Source organism: Garra rufa, chromosome 1 (assembly GCF_049309525.1).
Source record: "Garra rufa chromosome 1, GarRuf1.0, whole genome shotgun sequence".
Lineage (NCBI taxonomy): Eukaryota > Metazoa > Chordata > Actinopteri > Cypriniformes > Cyprinidae > Garra > Garra rufa.
The window spans coordinates 5,203,287-5,221,535 of NC_133361.1; the positions used below are offsets into that span (position 1 = coordinate 5,203,287).

The 18,249-nt window shown below is 45.5% G+C and overlaps 1 protein-coding gene across 1 annotated transcript in view; it reads left to right on the forward strand.

The window, feature by feature from the left end:
• The window catches only part of LOC141333807 (junctional adhesion molecule-like), a 29,192-nt gene extending 14,030 nt beyond the window's left edge, over positions 1–15,162 (forward strand). The window contains exon 5 of the mRNA XM_073838985.1: positions 14,998–15,162. Within this exon, the coding sequence (XP_073695086.1) occupies positions 14,998–15,162 (165 nt within the window). The remainder of the gene's footprint in view (positions 1–14,997) is intronic.
• Positions 15,163–18,249: the final 3,087 nt, after the last annotated feature.

An 18,249-nucleotide genomic window follows, 5' to 3' on the forward strand; every position in this document is an offset into this window, starting at 1 on the left:
AGAAAGAAAGGCGGTTGAGCAGCCACATAGAAAGTGTGTCCCTCCCTGCCAACGTTTCATTGTTGGCGGGGATACACACGATCTATGTGTGGTCTGCTTGGGAGCGGAGCACGCTAGGTCAGCCCTTGAGGGGGCTGACTGCCCGCAGTGTTAGCGAATGCCGCTGCAGTTGCTCCGCTCCCAGAAAGCCCTCTTCGAGGAGGGGGCTTTCGTCAGCGTTCCTCGCGGGTCTGGCCCTGCTTCCGCAGGCGCAATCTGCCACCCCCCCCCCCCCCCCAGAGAGGTGGAAGTTATGGGTGTGGCCAACTGAGGTTGTCGAGACCATCCTTCAATCCAGAGCTCCCTCTACGAGGAAACTTTATGGCCTAAAGTGGAACTTGTTTGCTTCATGGTGTCATGAACGCCGATTAGACCCAGTTCACTGCCCGGTCGGTACAGTGCTGGAGTTCCTGCAAACTCGTCTTTCCGCAGGGTTAGCTCACTCCACTTTGAAGGTGTATGTGGCGGCTATATCGGCTTACCACGCCCCTCATGGTGGCCTTTCAGTGGGCAGAGACCCCTTGGTCTCACGTTTCCTCCGCGGTGCACTCAGCCTGAGGCCTCGTGTGAAACCGAGAGTCCCCACGTGGGACTAAGCTGTGGTGTTGGAAGCGCTATGTAAGCCTCCCTTCAAGCCCTTAGAGGAGGTCTCTGATCGGATGCTTGCTTTAAAGACAGCACTGCTGCTTGCGCTTATGTCTCTTAAGAGAGTCGGGGAACTGCAGGCCCTTTTGGTGGCCCCTTCCTACATTGACTTTGCCCCTGGGTTGGCCAAAGCATTCCTTTACCCAAGATATGGGTATGTACCTAAGGTCCCGTCATCAACACCACAGCCAATCACGCTTCATGCATTTTATCCTACTCCATTCGTGGAGCACGACCATAGGAAGTATAACCTAATGTGTCCAGTAAGAGCACTAGACACTTACGTCCACAGAGCTGCCCTGTGGTGTAAATCAGAGCAACTCTTTGTTTGTTACGGCCCCCCTAAGAGGGGGTGCCCGGCTTCCAAGCCTACTATAAGTAAATGGATCGTTGATGCCATTTCTACTGCCTATGAGTCCTCTGGTCTCCCATCTCCGTTGGGAGTCAAGGCTCACTTAACTCAAGGCGTATCGGCCTCTAAAGCTCTGATGGCAGGTGTCCCTATCCAGGACATCTGCAGTGTGGCGGGTTGGTCCTCACCCTTAACGTTTGGCAGGTTTTACGAACTTGACCTCAGAGCCACTCCTGGCTCATTCATCCTCTCGCCCTAGCAAAGGCTAGGCCCAGAGGTCAAAATAAGGTGCATTCCTTCTATCAAGGAAATTTCACCAGACGAAGGCGTATTACTCGTGTCCTGGCACCTATGATTACCAGGCACTCCTCACCCCTCAGTGTTCTGGCTGTGTCCTGACTGAGGTGGACTGTTTACCCCTCCTGGTCTGGCAGTTCCCCAGACAGGAGATGTATTCCTAACCTCTTGGCCTGGCAGTCTCCCAGGCAAGTGGTGTGTTATCTCTCCTCGTGTGCCTGAGGGCCGAGGTTTAAATATCCCTCTTGTCTGGTGGTTATTCACAGACAGAGATGTATTACCACTCGCGTCCTGGCAATTTCCCCAGGCGGAGCCATTCCAGTGTCCTGGCAAGTTCACCAGGCACTTTTTGTGTCCCTCTTGTTCTGGCTGTCCCCAGACAAAGGACTACCAAATTTTCCTCGTGAGCCTGAGGGCCGAGGATCTTATATTCCTCTTGTCTGGTGGTTCGTCACAGACAGAGATGTATTACCACTCGCGTCCTGGCAATTTCCCCAGGCGGAGCCATTCCAGTGTCCTGGCAGGTTCACCAGCCACTACTTGAGTCCCTCTGGTTCTGGGTGCTCCCAGACAAAGGACTACTACCTTCTCCTCGTGTGCCCGAGGGCTGAGGTACATTTATTTCCCTCTTGTCTGGTGGGTACCACAGACAGAGATGTATTACCACTCGCGTCCTGGCAATTTCCCCAGGCGGAAGTCTGTTCCTGTGTTCTGGCAAGATTCACCAGACGCAACTCTTTCCACCCTTGTCCTAGCAGACACTAGGCAGGGCTTTGGAATTATGGGGGCGTTGGTATCTCGTTCCCCATAGCGTTTCAGAACGCAGTGTTGAGTTCCCGGAAGGGAACGTCTCAGGTTACGTATGTAACCCTGGTTCCCTGAGGGAACGAGACACTGCGTCTCGGACCATAATTCCCGCTTCCCTGCGGCGCTCGCTTCATTCCTATGAGCTGACGCCGGCTTCTAACACACGTGCTTTTATACTTCCTGGTCGCTGATGTCACCGCGCCTGTGACGTCACTCCCGTCATTCTATTGGTTGTTGGACTATGACTCAGAGTGCGGCTCGTCAATGGCGTTCCCCATAGCGTTTCAGGACGCAGTGTCTCAACCCTGTTCCTGGAGATCTACCTACCTGCAGACTTTTGTTCCAGCCCTGCTCTAACACAGCTGAAAAATCGAGCCAAAATCTTGTTTTTTTTTTTCATTTTCTGAATAAACGAAGAAACTAATAAAGGAGCCGTTTTCTTATTTCTGCTTATTTTATTTCAAATTGAAAATCAAATGAATAAAATGTACACGGACCTAGTATATCTCCAGGAATAGGGTTGGGCACCCCTGTTCCCTTTTGAGAGCTACACTCGATGCTGCGCTTGCTAAAGCGCTATGGGAACGTCTCTATTCGTGACCAGCTGTGAATAATGTGTGTAACACGTCAACAGAATTGACCCGGAGGTATTATAGCCTCGGTTGATGACGTCATCAGAGCGCACCGTGACACGAGGCTATAAATAGATGAGCCGCAGGTGCATCGTCAGGTCTTTTGTCTTCAGATCATTCTGTGCATGTGTGTGGCAAGAACGCTCTCTCTCTCTCAAATCAAACTATTGATCTTGTTAGGAGTTAGTTGTCAGCAGTCAGTGTGCAGAACTTTCATTCTCTTTCTCTCTCTCTTGTTCAACGTGTTTAACAGTTTGAAAGCAGAGAATGAGTCAACAAAGCGGTAAGCGCTGTGTGCCTCCTTGCTCTCGTCCTATGAGTGAGTTAGACACACACGATTACTGCTTTGTTTGTTTGGGGGAAGAACATGCGGTTATGGCGATAGAGAAAGGCGGATGCGAGCACTGTGATCTTCTCACAGTTAAAATGCATCGCTCCCGTCTGAACTATTTCCATTCCGCACCCACATTAACATCGTGGGGTTCTCATATGGATTTGGTTCATGAGCAAGAGACGGGTCTGTCCCTTTCGCTTGCCGTGTCACCAAAGCCTAACATTCCCTCTCGTGATCACGAAGCGCGCTCTTGCTTCTTCGGTTCATGAGAGGGATGACGTTTGTCTTTGTTCGAGCAGCCAGCCTTTGAGCATTTCTCACACGAAAGAATCTGTAGCGGAATTGCTAGAGGTGGTTGCTCGTGCTGTTGCCAGGTTACAACTTGACTGGCTATGCAAACAAAAAAAACCCAATCATAATAAACTGTTTTAATCATGAATTAAACCATATACTTCTCGCGTCTTTGTGCCTCCGACGTCGACTTTTTCGACTATCGTGGGTGTAAATTCGCGAGGGTATACGGAGATGCCTCGGGTTTGAAAAGACGCTCGTGAGCTATCTCTCGCCCGCTTCGGCATCTTCAATTAAAAAGCCCTTCCCCACTAAACCGAAAGTGAAATCTATCGTATCACATCAACGTTAGTGGGTAAAGCTTACTAAGCTGCAAGTCAGGCTTGTACTGCGCTGCACATAATGAAAGAACTATGTTGCAGGCATACCAGGCCGACTTATTGAAGGAATTGAGTGTGGGCGGAGCTCCGTTGAGCAAAGATCTGTCTCTCTGTGCGACCTAGCAGATGGCCCGTGTAAACCATTGGCCGTTCAATGAGTGCTTTAGTCAGCACAGAGAGGCATTTGTGGCTAAATCTAACAGGATTTAAAGAGAAAGATACTTTATTCCTGTTGGATTTTTTCCCTTGTGTTTTCCTCTGGCTTATTTGTTGACTCTGTTGACTCAGTAGTCACCAGATTTTAGGGGATTAAAAAAACATGAAGCATGTAGAATTTTCAGAAATTCTTTCCTCGCCGCACTCAAGGGGAGGGGCTGTCTGCCACCCAGCCTCACCCCGGTCCTTCAAAACCCAGGGAAGTTCAAAAGCTGAGCGTGGCTGAGCGCGCTCCCCCTCGTGGGAATTGGAGGGTTCACCACGTTCAGCAAAATCCCAAGCCGGACCTCAGGACTTTCATTAATAAAAAGAGGAAGTCCTGATGGTCCGGCACCCAGTGGGGTAGCCCCCCTCGCGGAAGGGGGCGCAGTTTAGATCTTGTCGCCCCTTCCTAATACCATCATAGAAACTCTCCTTCCCCGCCACTTTGTGTGTTTCGGGGGGCAGAAGTTTCCAGTGAAATGTTGGATGTTCCGTTGCTTCTAGCTGTCATCCTGGACGCGGAACATCTGACACCCCCTCAAAAGGAAGTATCAAAATTATACCACTCTCAGAGAGTCTGGCAGCATGAAAAATCTCTGTCAGGCATCTCCCTTTGGGTGCTAAAGACAGTAGAATACAGAATTCAATTCTGTCGTCATCCTCTGCGTTTCAACGGCGTGGTTTCTCACTTCCGTGAAGCCGGAGCTGATGCACGTATTGTCACAAGAGCTACAATCTCTTCTGAGCACAGAGGCCATATAACATGTTCCTCTGCCAGAGAGAAAGTCAGACTGTTACAGCAGATACTTCCTGGTTCTCAAATAAGATGGGGGACTGCGTCCAATCTTAGATCTTTGAGGCTTAAACCATTCAGTCAAAGCACTCAAGTTCAAGATGTTAATTATCAATTTGGTTGTGAATCAAATTCAACATTGCGTTTAGTTTGTCACAATCGATCTGAAGGACGCATATATATTTTCTTTCATAGAAATATTGCCACATCACAGGAAATTCCTGAGGTGCGCTTTAGGGGGCGAAGCGTACCAATTTCGGGTTCTTCCATTCGGCCTAGCCTGATCACCCGCACATACACAAAATGCATGGATGCAGCACAGGGCTCCATTACGACTCCTGGGCATTCGCATTTTGGACTATATAAACAATTGGTCAATTCTGAGCACAATCGCGAGAGATGGAGATCCATCACGAGACATCGTGTTAGCTCATATGGTTTCTCTAGGGTTGAGACTCAACACCAAGGAAAGTGTTCTTTCTCCTACCTTGAGAATGACTTATTTCGGAATCGTTTGGGATTCGATTACGATGTGGGCGCAGCAGTCTCCCGCTCGAATCGAGACCATTCAGTAGACCATGACCAAAGTCAGGCCAGGCCAAGAATGCACTGTTCGTCAGTGCCAACAATGTTAGGTTTCATGGCATCAGCATCCACGGTGATTCCCTTGGGGCTGTTGCACATGAGACAGTTTCAGTTGTGGTTAAAAGCCGGAGGATTTTATCCAAGAGCCAGTCCTTTAAGGCAAATAAAAGTGGTGCGCCGTAATGGCTTCGTACACTAACTCTGTAGTTCAGACCCCGGTATTTAACTTTGGGTCCCACTCTAAGGGCTCCTTGTCGTCGCAAAATGCTAACGACGGATGCCTCCCTGATGGGCTGGGTAGCGGCCTTAAGTGGTCGTCCAGCTTAAGGGGCATGGGAGGGCCGTCAGCTTGTTTGGCACATCAGCTGCCTCGAGTTGATGGCTATATTTCTGGCTCTGAAATATTTTCTCCTTCAATTAAGAGGCTGTTATGTCCTAGTGCGGGTGGACAACACAGCGGCAGTCTCTTACATAAATCACCAGGGAGGTCTACGCTCTCGCAACCTGAGAAACAGGATAGCGAGACATATCTTTCTCTGGGCCCAAGGAAAGTTCCTGTCACTCAAGGCAGTGTACATTCCAGGGCACCTGAACGTGGGAGCAGATTTACTGTCCAGACAGACACTACCATCAGGGGAGTGTAAACTCCACCCAGAGATAGTGAATCAGATCTGGAACAGTTTTTATTAGACGGAAGTGGACCCCTTCGCCTCTTTTCAGATAGCGCAATGTCCCCTCTACTTCTCTCTAAGTCACCCAGCTCCGTTGGTCTGGATGCGATATCACACACATGGCGCAAATTGCGCCTGTATGCGTTTCCTCCAGTCTTTCTCTGCTCCCAGGGGTTCTAGCCAGGGTTCGCCAACAAGGGATTTGCCTCCTGTTGGTGGCATCATGTTGGCTGAACAAAACATGGCTCTCAGAGGTAATATCTCTCCTCGACGGCTCGCCATGGCGATTCCGGAGAGGAGGGATCTTTCTATCTCAGGCGGGGGGAATGATATTCCATCACAGGCCCGACCTGTGAAATCTTCATGTTTGGCCCCTGAGGGGGACCAACTGAGGGACACTGGGCTTTCACCTGCCGTTATTGAGACCATCCTAAGTGCTAGGACTCCCTCCACTAGGAAAAAAAATGATGCCATTAAATGGGGTGTTTTTGAAAGTTGGTGTGTGAAACACAATTTCAATCCAGTTAACTGCCAGGTTGCTTCAGTACTGGACTTAATGCAAGGTAAGTTATCAACAGGCACATGTCCTGTTACTCTTAGGGTTTATGTGGCCGCTCTTTCGGCTTGCCACGCCTTAATTGATGGTGCACCGCTTGGGAGACACCCTCTGATCTCTCGCTTCCTCTGTGGAGCCAGACGACTGAGGCCTCCAGTAAAGACCAAGATCCCTTCCTGGGACTTATCTACAGTCCTTGAGGGTCTGGTTGGACCCCCCCTTTGAACCTTTGGAGTCAGCGTCTGATAAACTTCTGACTTTTTAAATGGTTTTTCTAATGGCAATAACCTCTTTAAAGAGAATTGGGGATATGCAGGCTCTGTCTATTTCGTCATCCTGCTTAGACTTTGCCCCAGGAATGGTGAAAGTGATTTTGCATCCTCATCCTGATTACCTGCCCAAGGTTCCATTCTCGGCTGTTCATCCGGTCATTCTTGAAGCCTTCTGTCCTCCACCGTTTTTAACGCCGGAGCAGAAGGTATCTCATAGACTGTGTCCAGTCCGTGCTCTTCAGGCTTACGTCCACCGCACTAGCCAGTGGCGTAAGTCGGAGCAACTTTTCATCTGTTATGGTTTCCATAACAGAGGGGCAGCTGCCTCCAAGCAGACTATGTCTCATTGGGTCAGGGATGCTATTGCTCTTGCCTATGAGGCGCGCGGTCAAGCTTCGCCTATAGGTCTAAGGGCTCACTCCACCAGAGGGGTCGCCTCGTCCAATGCGTTGGCAAGGGGTGCTCCCCTGCAACAAGTTTGTGATGCGGCGGGCTGGTCCTCTCCGCACACATTTATAAGATTTTATAGTTTGGATGTTCATGCCACTCCGGGCTCTCACGTCCTTGAGTCGACATCACAAGCTAATGTCTAGGCCTCCTTGCGTTCTTGTGAAACACACCTGCACAGCCATAGGGGTCCAGACATGTTCAAGCACGGCGGCGTGGGTATTCTCGTTCCCATAGCGCTTTAGCAAGCGCAGCATCGAGTGTAGCTCTCAAAAGGGAACTTTCTGGGTTACTTTTCAGTAACCTTGTTCCCTGAGAGAGCGGAACGAGATGCTGCGCTATCATGCCATGCTGAAGATGTCCAGCAGGACTGCTCTTCAGACAAAATATCCTGACGATGCACCTGCGGCTCATCTATTTATAGCCTCGCGTCACGGTGCGCTCTGATGACGTCATCAACCGAGGCTATAATACCTCCGGGTCAATTCTGTTGACGTTTTACACACATTATTCACAGCTGGTCACGAATAGAGACGTTCCCATAGCGCTTTAGCAAGCGCAGCATCTCGTTCCGCTCTCTCAGGGAACAAGGTTACTGAAAAGTAACCCAGAAAGTTCTACGCATTCACCTGTGTGTTTATGTGTTATTTTCAAAAATCAGATAAACTGACTGTCAGTGTTTGTCATAATGTCTACATCAGGAGTTCTCAAATCTGGCCCTAGAGGTCCACTTTCCTGTGTTTGATTAGCTCCAACCCTAATCAAACACACCTGAACAAGCTAATCAAGCTCTTCATCATTACTAGAAAGTTACAGGCAGGTGAGTTAGATCAAGGTAGGAGGTAAACTGTACAGGGAAGTGGACCTCGAGGGCCAGAGTTGAGAACCTCTGGTCTACATAGTACTTTTAATGTGTGTAATATTAAGTGGACATGAGGTCTATAAATGGCGAGTCTTTCTTCTGTGTTGAAGATTTGGAGAGAATATGATATGATGTCTGTATAGTTTTTAAGGGAGAAAAGATTGAGTGAATGATTGTGTGAGCACTGTTTGTCCAAACATGAATTAGGGAAGTTAGTTTACTTCTTTACTTATTTTTATCATGCCATTAATTCAAAATCAGATCAAACATTTGAATTTGTTTATTAATTGTTTTCTTTTTCCTATACAGCGTTGAATAAACTATTTGGGAAATTAAGTGAGCAGATCAGTACTATATTCAGTGTTCTGGCTAGTATATGCTTAGATGTTCTGCCTTCACTACAATTCATCCTCCTGTTCTACGCCTTTGGATTTGCTAGAGGAGGTGAGTTTACATTTACATTTAATCATTTATCAGGTGCTTATCCAAAGTGATTTACAATAGAGGAGAATAATAATAGCAATCAAACCCACAAGAGAGCAACAATATACAAGTGATGTGACATATTTCAGTTAGTCTAGCACAGTACACATAGCATTTTTAGTTTTTAACAAAAAAATAAAAAATAAATAAATAAATATGTATATATTTTTTATATATAATACAGTCGAAGTCAAGAGTTTGCATACGTCTTGCAGAATCTGTAAAAAGGATCATACAAAATGCATGTTATTGTTTTATTTACTTTTGACCTGAATAAGGTGTTCCACATGAAACATTTTTACATATACACTTGATTCTTAAAGTGCCCCTATTATGGATTATGAAAGGTTCATATTTTGGTTTTGGGGGTCACCAACAACAGGCTGACATGCATGCAATGTAAAAAAAATAATAATAATCATAATAATAATAAAATAAATAATAAAACCTTTTTTGCTCAACCACCCCCTAATTTCCTCCTTTGCATGATGCTAATCTGTGGTGATTGGTCCGATGACCATGTCTGTTGTGATTGGTCTACTGCGTGCAGTGCGTTTCGGAAACAGAACACCCATCACTATTACATTAAACACCCAAACAGCCATAGGATATGCATTAGCCCAACACAGAAAAATATTGATAACTGCAGTTTGTAATCCAACGTATTGCTTTATTCTTCATCACAACTCCAGGTAATAACAACCAAAAACATTCACTATTCTTTGGCACATTATAGACAATTGCAAGTGAACTTGAGTTTCATCAACAGCTCCAAGAACTCCAAGAAAGCCCACAATCTTCATAAAAGTCTCACAGATTTTATAATCATACTGCATATTTGCTTGGAGTCAATTGTTTTATTTTTGATAACGGTAACACTTTACAGTATGGGTGCAAAAATATGCATTAATTCATGCTTAAAAAATGCAGAGGTAATCATAAGTTAATATATAACATATGACGAAATAAACCATTTATTAATAATTACTGCATTAGCAACAAATGATCATTCTATATAATTCATTAAGTAATCAATAAATTGATATTAGTTAAACGTGTCAATGTATCAATTCCCTAATAACCCATTTTATGAACTAATAGTGTAAATTCATGTATTAATTACCAAAATGGGTTCAAGTCATGCATTTCAACTTGCAGTTGTCTGCTTTATTTAATCATTAGCTATAACAATTATTTAATAGTTTTGTGCCTCAACAAGTAAAGTCTTCACGTATTGTAAAGTGTTAACTTGATAACAATGCAATAAAACATATCATAATTTTTGGCCATGCTGTCATACAAAGAAATTATGAACACATGCAAAAACTACGGAGGACCAACAAAATATTAATAACTGATTATGTTGTATTCAATGTCAATGTGTAAGAAACTCAAGTATAAAGAAATACAGTCAGTGCTTATTAAGGCACAGTTTTGGGATGTTTTAAAATGCTTAATGTAAAACACTGGAGGACCAAATTCAGTAGGCCTACACACCTTATTAATAAAGCTGACAGACAACCAGAATAGCCCACTCATGAGCGCTCACTCATCGGTCGCTAGTGTTACACTGCGACAAGGAGCTCCCAGCACCGGGCCCTGAGACAAGAACCAAAGTTTCTTCCACATGTCCAAGGCACTTAGGCCTCGCTGCGTGACCTTGATCATGCGAAATGGGTTCCACCTCTGGGAAAAACCCTTGGTTTTGAGCAACCACTGTAAGGGCCTCATGTACAGCAGTCCAAGAGGAATAACACTGGACGCTGCTGCCATCAGACCCAGCAGTACTTGAAACTGTTTTACAGTGAGTGACTGGTCTAGCTTGATTGCTCTGACTGCAGTGAGGATTGACTCCATCCAAGCAGGTGACATATGTGCCTGGCTCGTGGTCAAATCCCAGCTCAATCCCGGAGTCGCAGAGGAGCTAGAGCAGCATCCACACACTTTGTAAATATTCGGGGTGAGAGTGCTAGGCCGAAGGGAAGAACTCTGTATTGGTAAGCTTTGCCCCTGAAAGCAACCACAGAAACTTCATGTGTTGAGGAAGGATGGAGACGTGAAAGTACGCATCTTTTAGATCTATCCTGACAAACCAGTCCTCGGACCTGATTTGAGACACGACCTGACTAACAGTGGGCATTCTGAACTTTAATTTCTTGACTGAGCGATTCAAGCGCCTTAGATCTAAAATGGGTCGTGGCCCCCATTCCCCATCCTGTCCTGAGGAGGGACCACCTCGATGGCCTCCTTCCTCAGAAGAGACTTTACTTCCGAAAAATCCAAGATAACAGGACTTAACGACTACAGACCGGTGGCGCTAACATCTGTCGTCATATAGTCGTTTGAAAAACTGGTTCTGGCTTAACTGAGGGACACCACCGGACCCTTACTGGACCCCCTGCAGTTTGCTTACCGAGCGAACAGATCAGTGGATGATGCAGTGAACATTGGCTTGCACTTCATCCTGCAGCATCTGGACAGACCAGGGACTTAAGTGAGGATCTTGTTTGTGAAGTTCAGTTCAGCCTTCCACTCCATCATTCCTTCACTCCTCCACACCAAACTAAACCAACTTTCTGTTCCTAGCCCTATCTGTCAATGGATCACCAGCTTTCTGACAAATAGGCAGCAGCTGGTGAGACTAGGGAATTTCACATCAAGCAGCCTCACCACAAACACTGGAGCCCCACAGGGTTGTCTTCTATCCCCACTGCTCTTCTCCCTCTACACCAATGACTGCACCTCTAAAGACCCCTCTGTCAAGCTCCTGAAGTTTGCAGACAGCACCACGGTAATTGGCCTGATTCCGGACAGTGACAAGTCTGCCTACAGACAGGAGGTAAAAGAGCTGGCTGTCTGGTGCAGTCACAACAACCTGGAGCTGAACAAGCTCATAGCTGTAGAGATGATAGTGGACTTCAGGAGGAACCCCCCTGCATTTTCCGCACTCACAATTATGGACAGCACTGTGGCTCCAGTGGAGACATTCAATTTTCTGGGATGTTTCATTTCCCAGGACCTGAAGTGGGACACTCACATCAACTGCATTGTAAAAAATGCCCAACAAAGGTTGTACTTCCTTCGCCAGCTGAAGAAGTTCAACCCTCGACAGGAGTTGCTGAGATAGTTCTACTCAACCATCATCAAGTCTCTTCTGTGCACATCAATTACTGCCTGGTTTGGCTCAGCTACAAAATCAGACATCAGAAGATTGCAGAGAATGGTTCGGTCTGCTGAGAGGATTATTGGCGCTCCACTGCCCACCCTTCAAGAACTGTACACATCCAGAGTGAGGGAAAGAGCTCAGAAAATCACTCTGGACCCCTCACATCCAAGCTATCCCCTCTTTGAACTCTTACAATTCGTCTGACTACCAGACGCATGAACAGTTTTTCCCCCCAGGCAATCCACCTTATGAACAGTTAAAATGTTCCTCCCATTGTGCAAAAAATGTGTGGAATAATCTGACATCTACTGCTACCACCTCCACCCTAACACATCTCCGCATTCCATCCTATCCCCTATAGCACAACTGTAAATATATATTTATTTGTCAATTTATTTATTTTTTACAAATAATTATCATTATTTTCTATTTTTATTTTTGGTCTATTTATGCTTACATATGTGTAATTTTTGTTATTCTCTTATTTCATTGTCTGTGCGTCTCTGTGTGCTGGAAGCTAATAACACTGAAACAAATTCCTTGTATGCAAGGCATACAAGCATACTTGGCAATAAAGCTCTTTCTGATTCTGATACTGATAGTGGGTGACTCCATTATCGGAAATATCAGTAGCAGAACTACAACAACATGATGCTCTCCTCTAGCAATTGTCTTTGAAGTGAATAAGGAACTTCGGAACATTCTAATGAAACACAAGACTGCAAATCGAATCATCACCCATGTGGGAAAGAACGATATTTGAAAAGAGCAGTCTGAACTCATAAAGAAGAATTTCAGTGAAGTAATCAAAACACTTCGAAGACTTGTTCAGTTCAGTCGTTCATCAGTGGACCACTCCCAGCAAGGGGAACTAACATGTTTTTACGGTTGCTTGGACTGAATACCTGGCTACAAAGAATCTGCAGTCAAAAAGGAGTCAATTTCATTGACAACTTTAATCTTATCTGTGGGCTATAGACAACTGTTCAAACTGGATGGCCTCCACACAAACAAACTTAGTGCAAGAGTGCTAAAGGACAATATCTATTTTTAACTCCTTCATCCTTCAGTAGAACATGCCACCGTTCACCCAACATGATTGGAACGTTCACCTAACATAAATGGCACACACACACACTTGGACAAAGCATGAGTGATGACAGGACATCTCATCAGCTTCAAAGTCTTCATGTAATCGACACAACCCACAAGGTCACTGACAACTCCAAAAGAGCCACAACAAGCACTGAATATGGACACTTTCCCTGCTGAGCCCTGCCCACAGAGCTCATCACAGACAGACTGTGATGTACTACAACAGCTCCAAGACTCAGCAACGAAAGGACGACTTTCTGGTAAACAGCCAGGGAAGCAAGGACAACATATTTCAGCCACTGGAAACACCAGACCCAGAGCCCCATTCACCAGACACATTATCCCTCTCTAATACAAATACCGGCTGCTTTGCACACCCTTAGTTGAAGAGTTTAAATAATTATCATCAATGATTTGTTCAGAGTTTGACTATTTTGCTATTGCAGGGGATTTTAATGTTCACATATAAAATACAGAAATCAAAACTACAACCGAAATTATAACCGTTTTGAACACTTTTGACCTGAATCAGCATGTGCATGAGCCTACACACAATCATGGACACACTCTAGATTTACTCATCAGTAAAGGTATAACGATTTCATCCATTGTTATTAAGGATGTAGCACTATCTGATCACATCTGTATTTCTTTAGTCTGTTTGTGCGGGTTCTAATTGACTTATCTTTTCCCTGATGGGAGGAGTACAAAAAGTCTGTGTCCTGGATGAGTTGGGTCCTTGATGATGTTGCTAGCTCGCTTCTGTAGACGGCTAGCAAAACATTCTTCTAAAGAGACTGGAAAACTGGGTCGGGCTTTCTGGGATGGTTCTAAACTGGTTCAGATCAATCGTAGAAGGGAGAGGTTATTAGGAGAGCATAAGTCTAAGTGGATGTCCATGACATGCGGAGTCCCACAAGGCTCAATTCTTGCACCGCTGTTGTTCAGCCTGTATATGCTTCCACTAAGGCTCCGTCCACACGAAGCCGGTGCGTTCCCTATCCGGTCATTTTTTTTCCCTCGTTCTAAAAAAAGTTCCGTAAACACGAAACCACTGAAAACGGTCTAGTATATATGCCAGACCAGTATTGGGTGCTGTAATTCTGCCATAGATATACACTGTACACGGAGAAGAAGACTTTGAGCATGCGCATAACCTTGCGCGCTGTATTCGAACTAAGAAGAAGAAGACGAAAATGTGAACATTATGGCTTGTTGCTCATAACAGTTGCATAGAAGCAATAGATTTTGCTGTAATAAAGCTAGCAGGCTTAGTAGCAACACAAACACAATCATGTAGTCCGCCAATATTGTTGTTGCTGTTACGTGTGACGAAGCCGACACGTGGTGTGATGACATCATCATTTCAGCAAAATATACGGATTGGCTGTACACACGAAACCCGGTTTAAAAAAATAGCGGTTTCAGTCTCCTAAAACGCCGGATCCGTGTGGATGAAACGCCAATACGATAAAAAAATTATACGTATACAGCGAAACGCGTCTCCGTGTGGACAGGCCCTAAGTCAGATAATGAGAAAGAACCAAATTGCATATTACAGCTATGCAGATGATACCCAGTTTTACCTAGCCCTATCACCAAATGACTACAGCCCCATTGACTCCCTTTTCCAATGCATTGATGAAATTAACAGTTGGATGTGCCAAAACGTTCTTCAGTGAAACAAGGAGAAAACTGAAGTCATTGCATTTGGAAACAAAAATGAAGTTTTTAAGGTGAATTCGTACCTTGACGTTAGGGGTAAAAAAAAAAACAAAAAATCAAGCCAAGAATCTTGGTGTGATTCTGGAGTCAGACCTCAGTTTAAGTAGCCATGTAAAAGCAGTAACTAAACCAGCATAGGTCTCAAAAAAAGAAAAAAAAAAATCTCAAAAACATTGCAAGAATTAGATGTTTTGTTTTCTGTCAAAACTTGTAGAAAATTGTTCATGCCTTTATCACTAGCAGGGTGGACTATTGTAATGGTCTCCTCACTGTCCTTCCCAAGAAGACCGGTATGGACAGCTGCATGGACTGACCATTTGTTTTGTTGTCTTAACCTACCTTGTGTTACCTGTCACGGATTGGCCAGGTTCTTCCACATCCCTCACTCAACGATCACTATCATCTGAATTCTGATCACGCGCACCTGTCAGCAATCATCCACAAGATTCAAGAGCACACCTCACACAGCCATCACTGTCCGGGCTCGTTCATTCGAAAGCGGACTCTTCGTGTGACTCCAGTCAGTTCATGAAAGCCTTACCTGAGAACTTACCTGTGCTTCCATAACATTACCCCTGTCTGTGTGTCATTTTCTGATTGGTTCCTCTGTTCTATGTGTCCACTTCCCATTGGTTGATTTTGTCATGTGCCCCCATGTGTTTGGTATTTAAGTCACTCCCTCACACCTCTGTTTTGCTGATTGTTGTTTAGCCCTGTAGTGTTTATCCTTGTTTCCGGTGTTCCTTGCTTTTTTTTTCTGATCCTTGCCTTGCCGTTTCGATCTCAGACTGTTTCTTCGTTTGTTGATTCATTGCTGCCCGCCCCGCCCCTACACCCGTTCATTGGATTACTCTGTTGGTTTATCTTGTTTGTTCCTGTTTGCCGTCTTTGACCCTGCCTGTTTGACTATGTTCAATAAAACTTGCACTTTTGCCCTTGGACCACATAGAGGTGTTAGTGAGGCCAGCAGGGGGTGCTCACCCTGTGGTCTATGTGGGTCCTAATGCCCCAGTATAGTGATGGGGACACTATACTGTAAAAAGCACCGTCCTTCGGATGAGACGTTAAACCGAGGTCCTGACTCTCTGTGGTCACAAAAAATCCCATGGCACTTCTCGTAAAGAGTAGGGGTGTAACCCCGGTGTCCTGGCCAAATTCCCTCCACTGGCCCTAGTCAATCATGGCCTCCTAATAATCCCCTTCCATTAAATTGGCTATATCACTCTCTCCTCTCCACCTGTAGCTGGTGTGTGGTGAGCGCACTGGCGCCGTTGTACTGTGGCTGCCGACGCATCATCCAAGTGGATGCTGCACACTGGTGGTGGTTGAGGAGAGATCCCCCATATGATTGTAAAGCGCTTTGGGTGTACGGAAATACACATGAAAGCGCTATACAAATGCATCATTCATTCATTCATTCATTCATTCATTCATTCATCCAAGATTTTCTGGACATTGTTCAGTATTCTGATTTCCAGGACTGTGCACATTTAGATTTATTTTGTCATGGACTAAATGAACCATTAAAAACAAAGCTTATACTCAGTGGTCCTCGAGGGTAGTTTAGTGAATTGTTGGATTATGCTCTGCTGCTCACTGACTCCTCATTCACTTTGGGAGTGCACAAGATGGCCGCCAGCCCAGAGCCACTGCACAAGATGGCCACCACACAAGAGCCACTGCGCAAGATGGCTGCCACGCCAGAGCCTGTCGCCAAGATGGCCACCACCCCAAGGCCTGTCGCAAAGATGGCCGCCACACCAGAGCCACACCAAGCCACAGTCTCTAAGCCAGAACCAGCCCACATCAGGTCTGCTGCTCCAAAACCAGATCACGGCACGTCTGCCAAGCCAACACCCGCTAACATCATGTCTGCCAAGCCAGCGCCCGCTAACATCACGTCAGCCAAGCCAGCGCACAGAAACGCCACGTCAGCCTAGCCAGTGCCCGCTAATACCACGTCAGCCAAGCCAGCGCCCGGTCACATCACGTCAGCCAAGCCACAGCCTGCTCGGGCCACCTCAGCCCATCATGGCCGCCCTTCCAGATGCGGCCCCAAAGTCAAGCCACGTCACAGCTGCTGTTCCAGTTGAAGTCAAGCCATGTCCCAGCTGCTGTTCCTGCAAAGTCAAGACAAGTCGATCCACCGCTGTTATCAGTATGTTCTGCTGGTATCCCCATACCTACTTACCTAACCCCTTCTGTCAATGAACTGATTCCTCCGTCTGTAACGCTTCCCATCATGGGGGTCGCTTTATGGTGTGTCGGGGCCGCATACACCACCACCGAGTCTTCAGAGGTGGCGGATTACGCTGCAGAACCTCTGGAGGCAGCTTCGTGTACTGCGGCTCCCGCCACAGCTATGAGAGACGCCGTAGTTTCCCCAGAGGTGGCAGTTGAGGCCGCGGAACCTCATGAAATGGGGATTGCTGCATCCACTCCCTGCACGGTGGTAGTCCCCAGCAATGCATTTCCAGCTTATGAATTCTCTGCCTATCCTGTCATGGCTATGGAGGCTGTTCCTGAAATCCCTGTCTGCCCTGTCACAGCTATTGAGGCCGCTCTTTGGGGGGTTTATGTTGCAGTCACCAGCTGGAGTGCCCATGAACTCCAGCAGAGTCCAGTATGTACTCTCATTTGTTTTGTTGTCTCAACCTACATTGTATTACCCTTGAGTGTAATTTTCTGATTGGTTCCTCTGTTCTATGTGTCCACTTCCTATTGGTTGGTTTTGTCATGTGCCCCCATGTGTTTGGTATTTAAGTCACTCCCTCAAACCTCTGTTTTGCTGATTGTTGTTTAGCCCTGTATAGTGTTTATCCTTTATCCCTAGTTCCTTGTTTTTGTTTCTGATCCTTGCCTTGCCTTGCCATTTTGATCTTGGACTGTTTCTTCGTTTGTTGATTCATTGCTGCCCACCCTGACTTTATGCGAGTTCATTGGATTACTTAGTTGGATTATCTTGTTTGTTCCTGTTTGCTGTCTCTGACCCTGCCTGTTTGACTACGTTCAGTAAAGCTTGCATTTGGATCTACATCTCACTCGTCCTCTGTTACAGTGCTAATAAACTAGCCACATTTAAATGCAGACTCAAAACTCATCTATTCAGTTGTGCATTTATTGAATGAGCACTGTGCCTTGTCCGTTTTATGAATAATATTTTTTTTTTGTTAAATCATTTTAAAATGTTGTTAAATTATTATTATTTATTTATTTATTTTTTTGTGAAGATTATTTTCTTATTCTTATGTACAGCAGTTTGAATTACCATTGTGTATGAAATGTGCTTTATAAATAAACTTGCCTTGCCTTGCCTAATATGTCTAATGATATTGCTCATGTGTATTATTTTGTTGTGCTCCTAATGCTCCTGAAGTTTGTCTACAATGTAATCACCCTCATGCTTTAAAATACTGTAAATAAAACCAATCTCATCTTAGAGCAGAAGTGAATCTTACACTGTTAATAAGAGTGATGGATAAAATAAACTAATCACTTATAGAGTGATTTATAGATCTAATCAAATGTGAATGTGTTTGTGTGTCTGTGAGTGAATCTCAGTATCTGCATTCATATAATGTCTTCTGTTTGCAGGATTCATCATTGTGGCAATTTTACC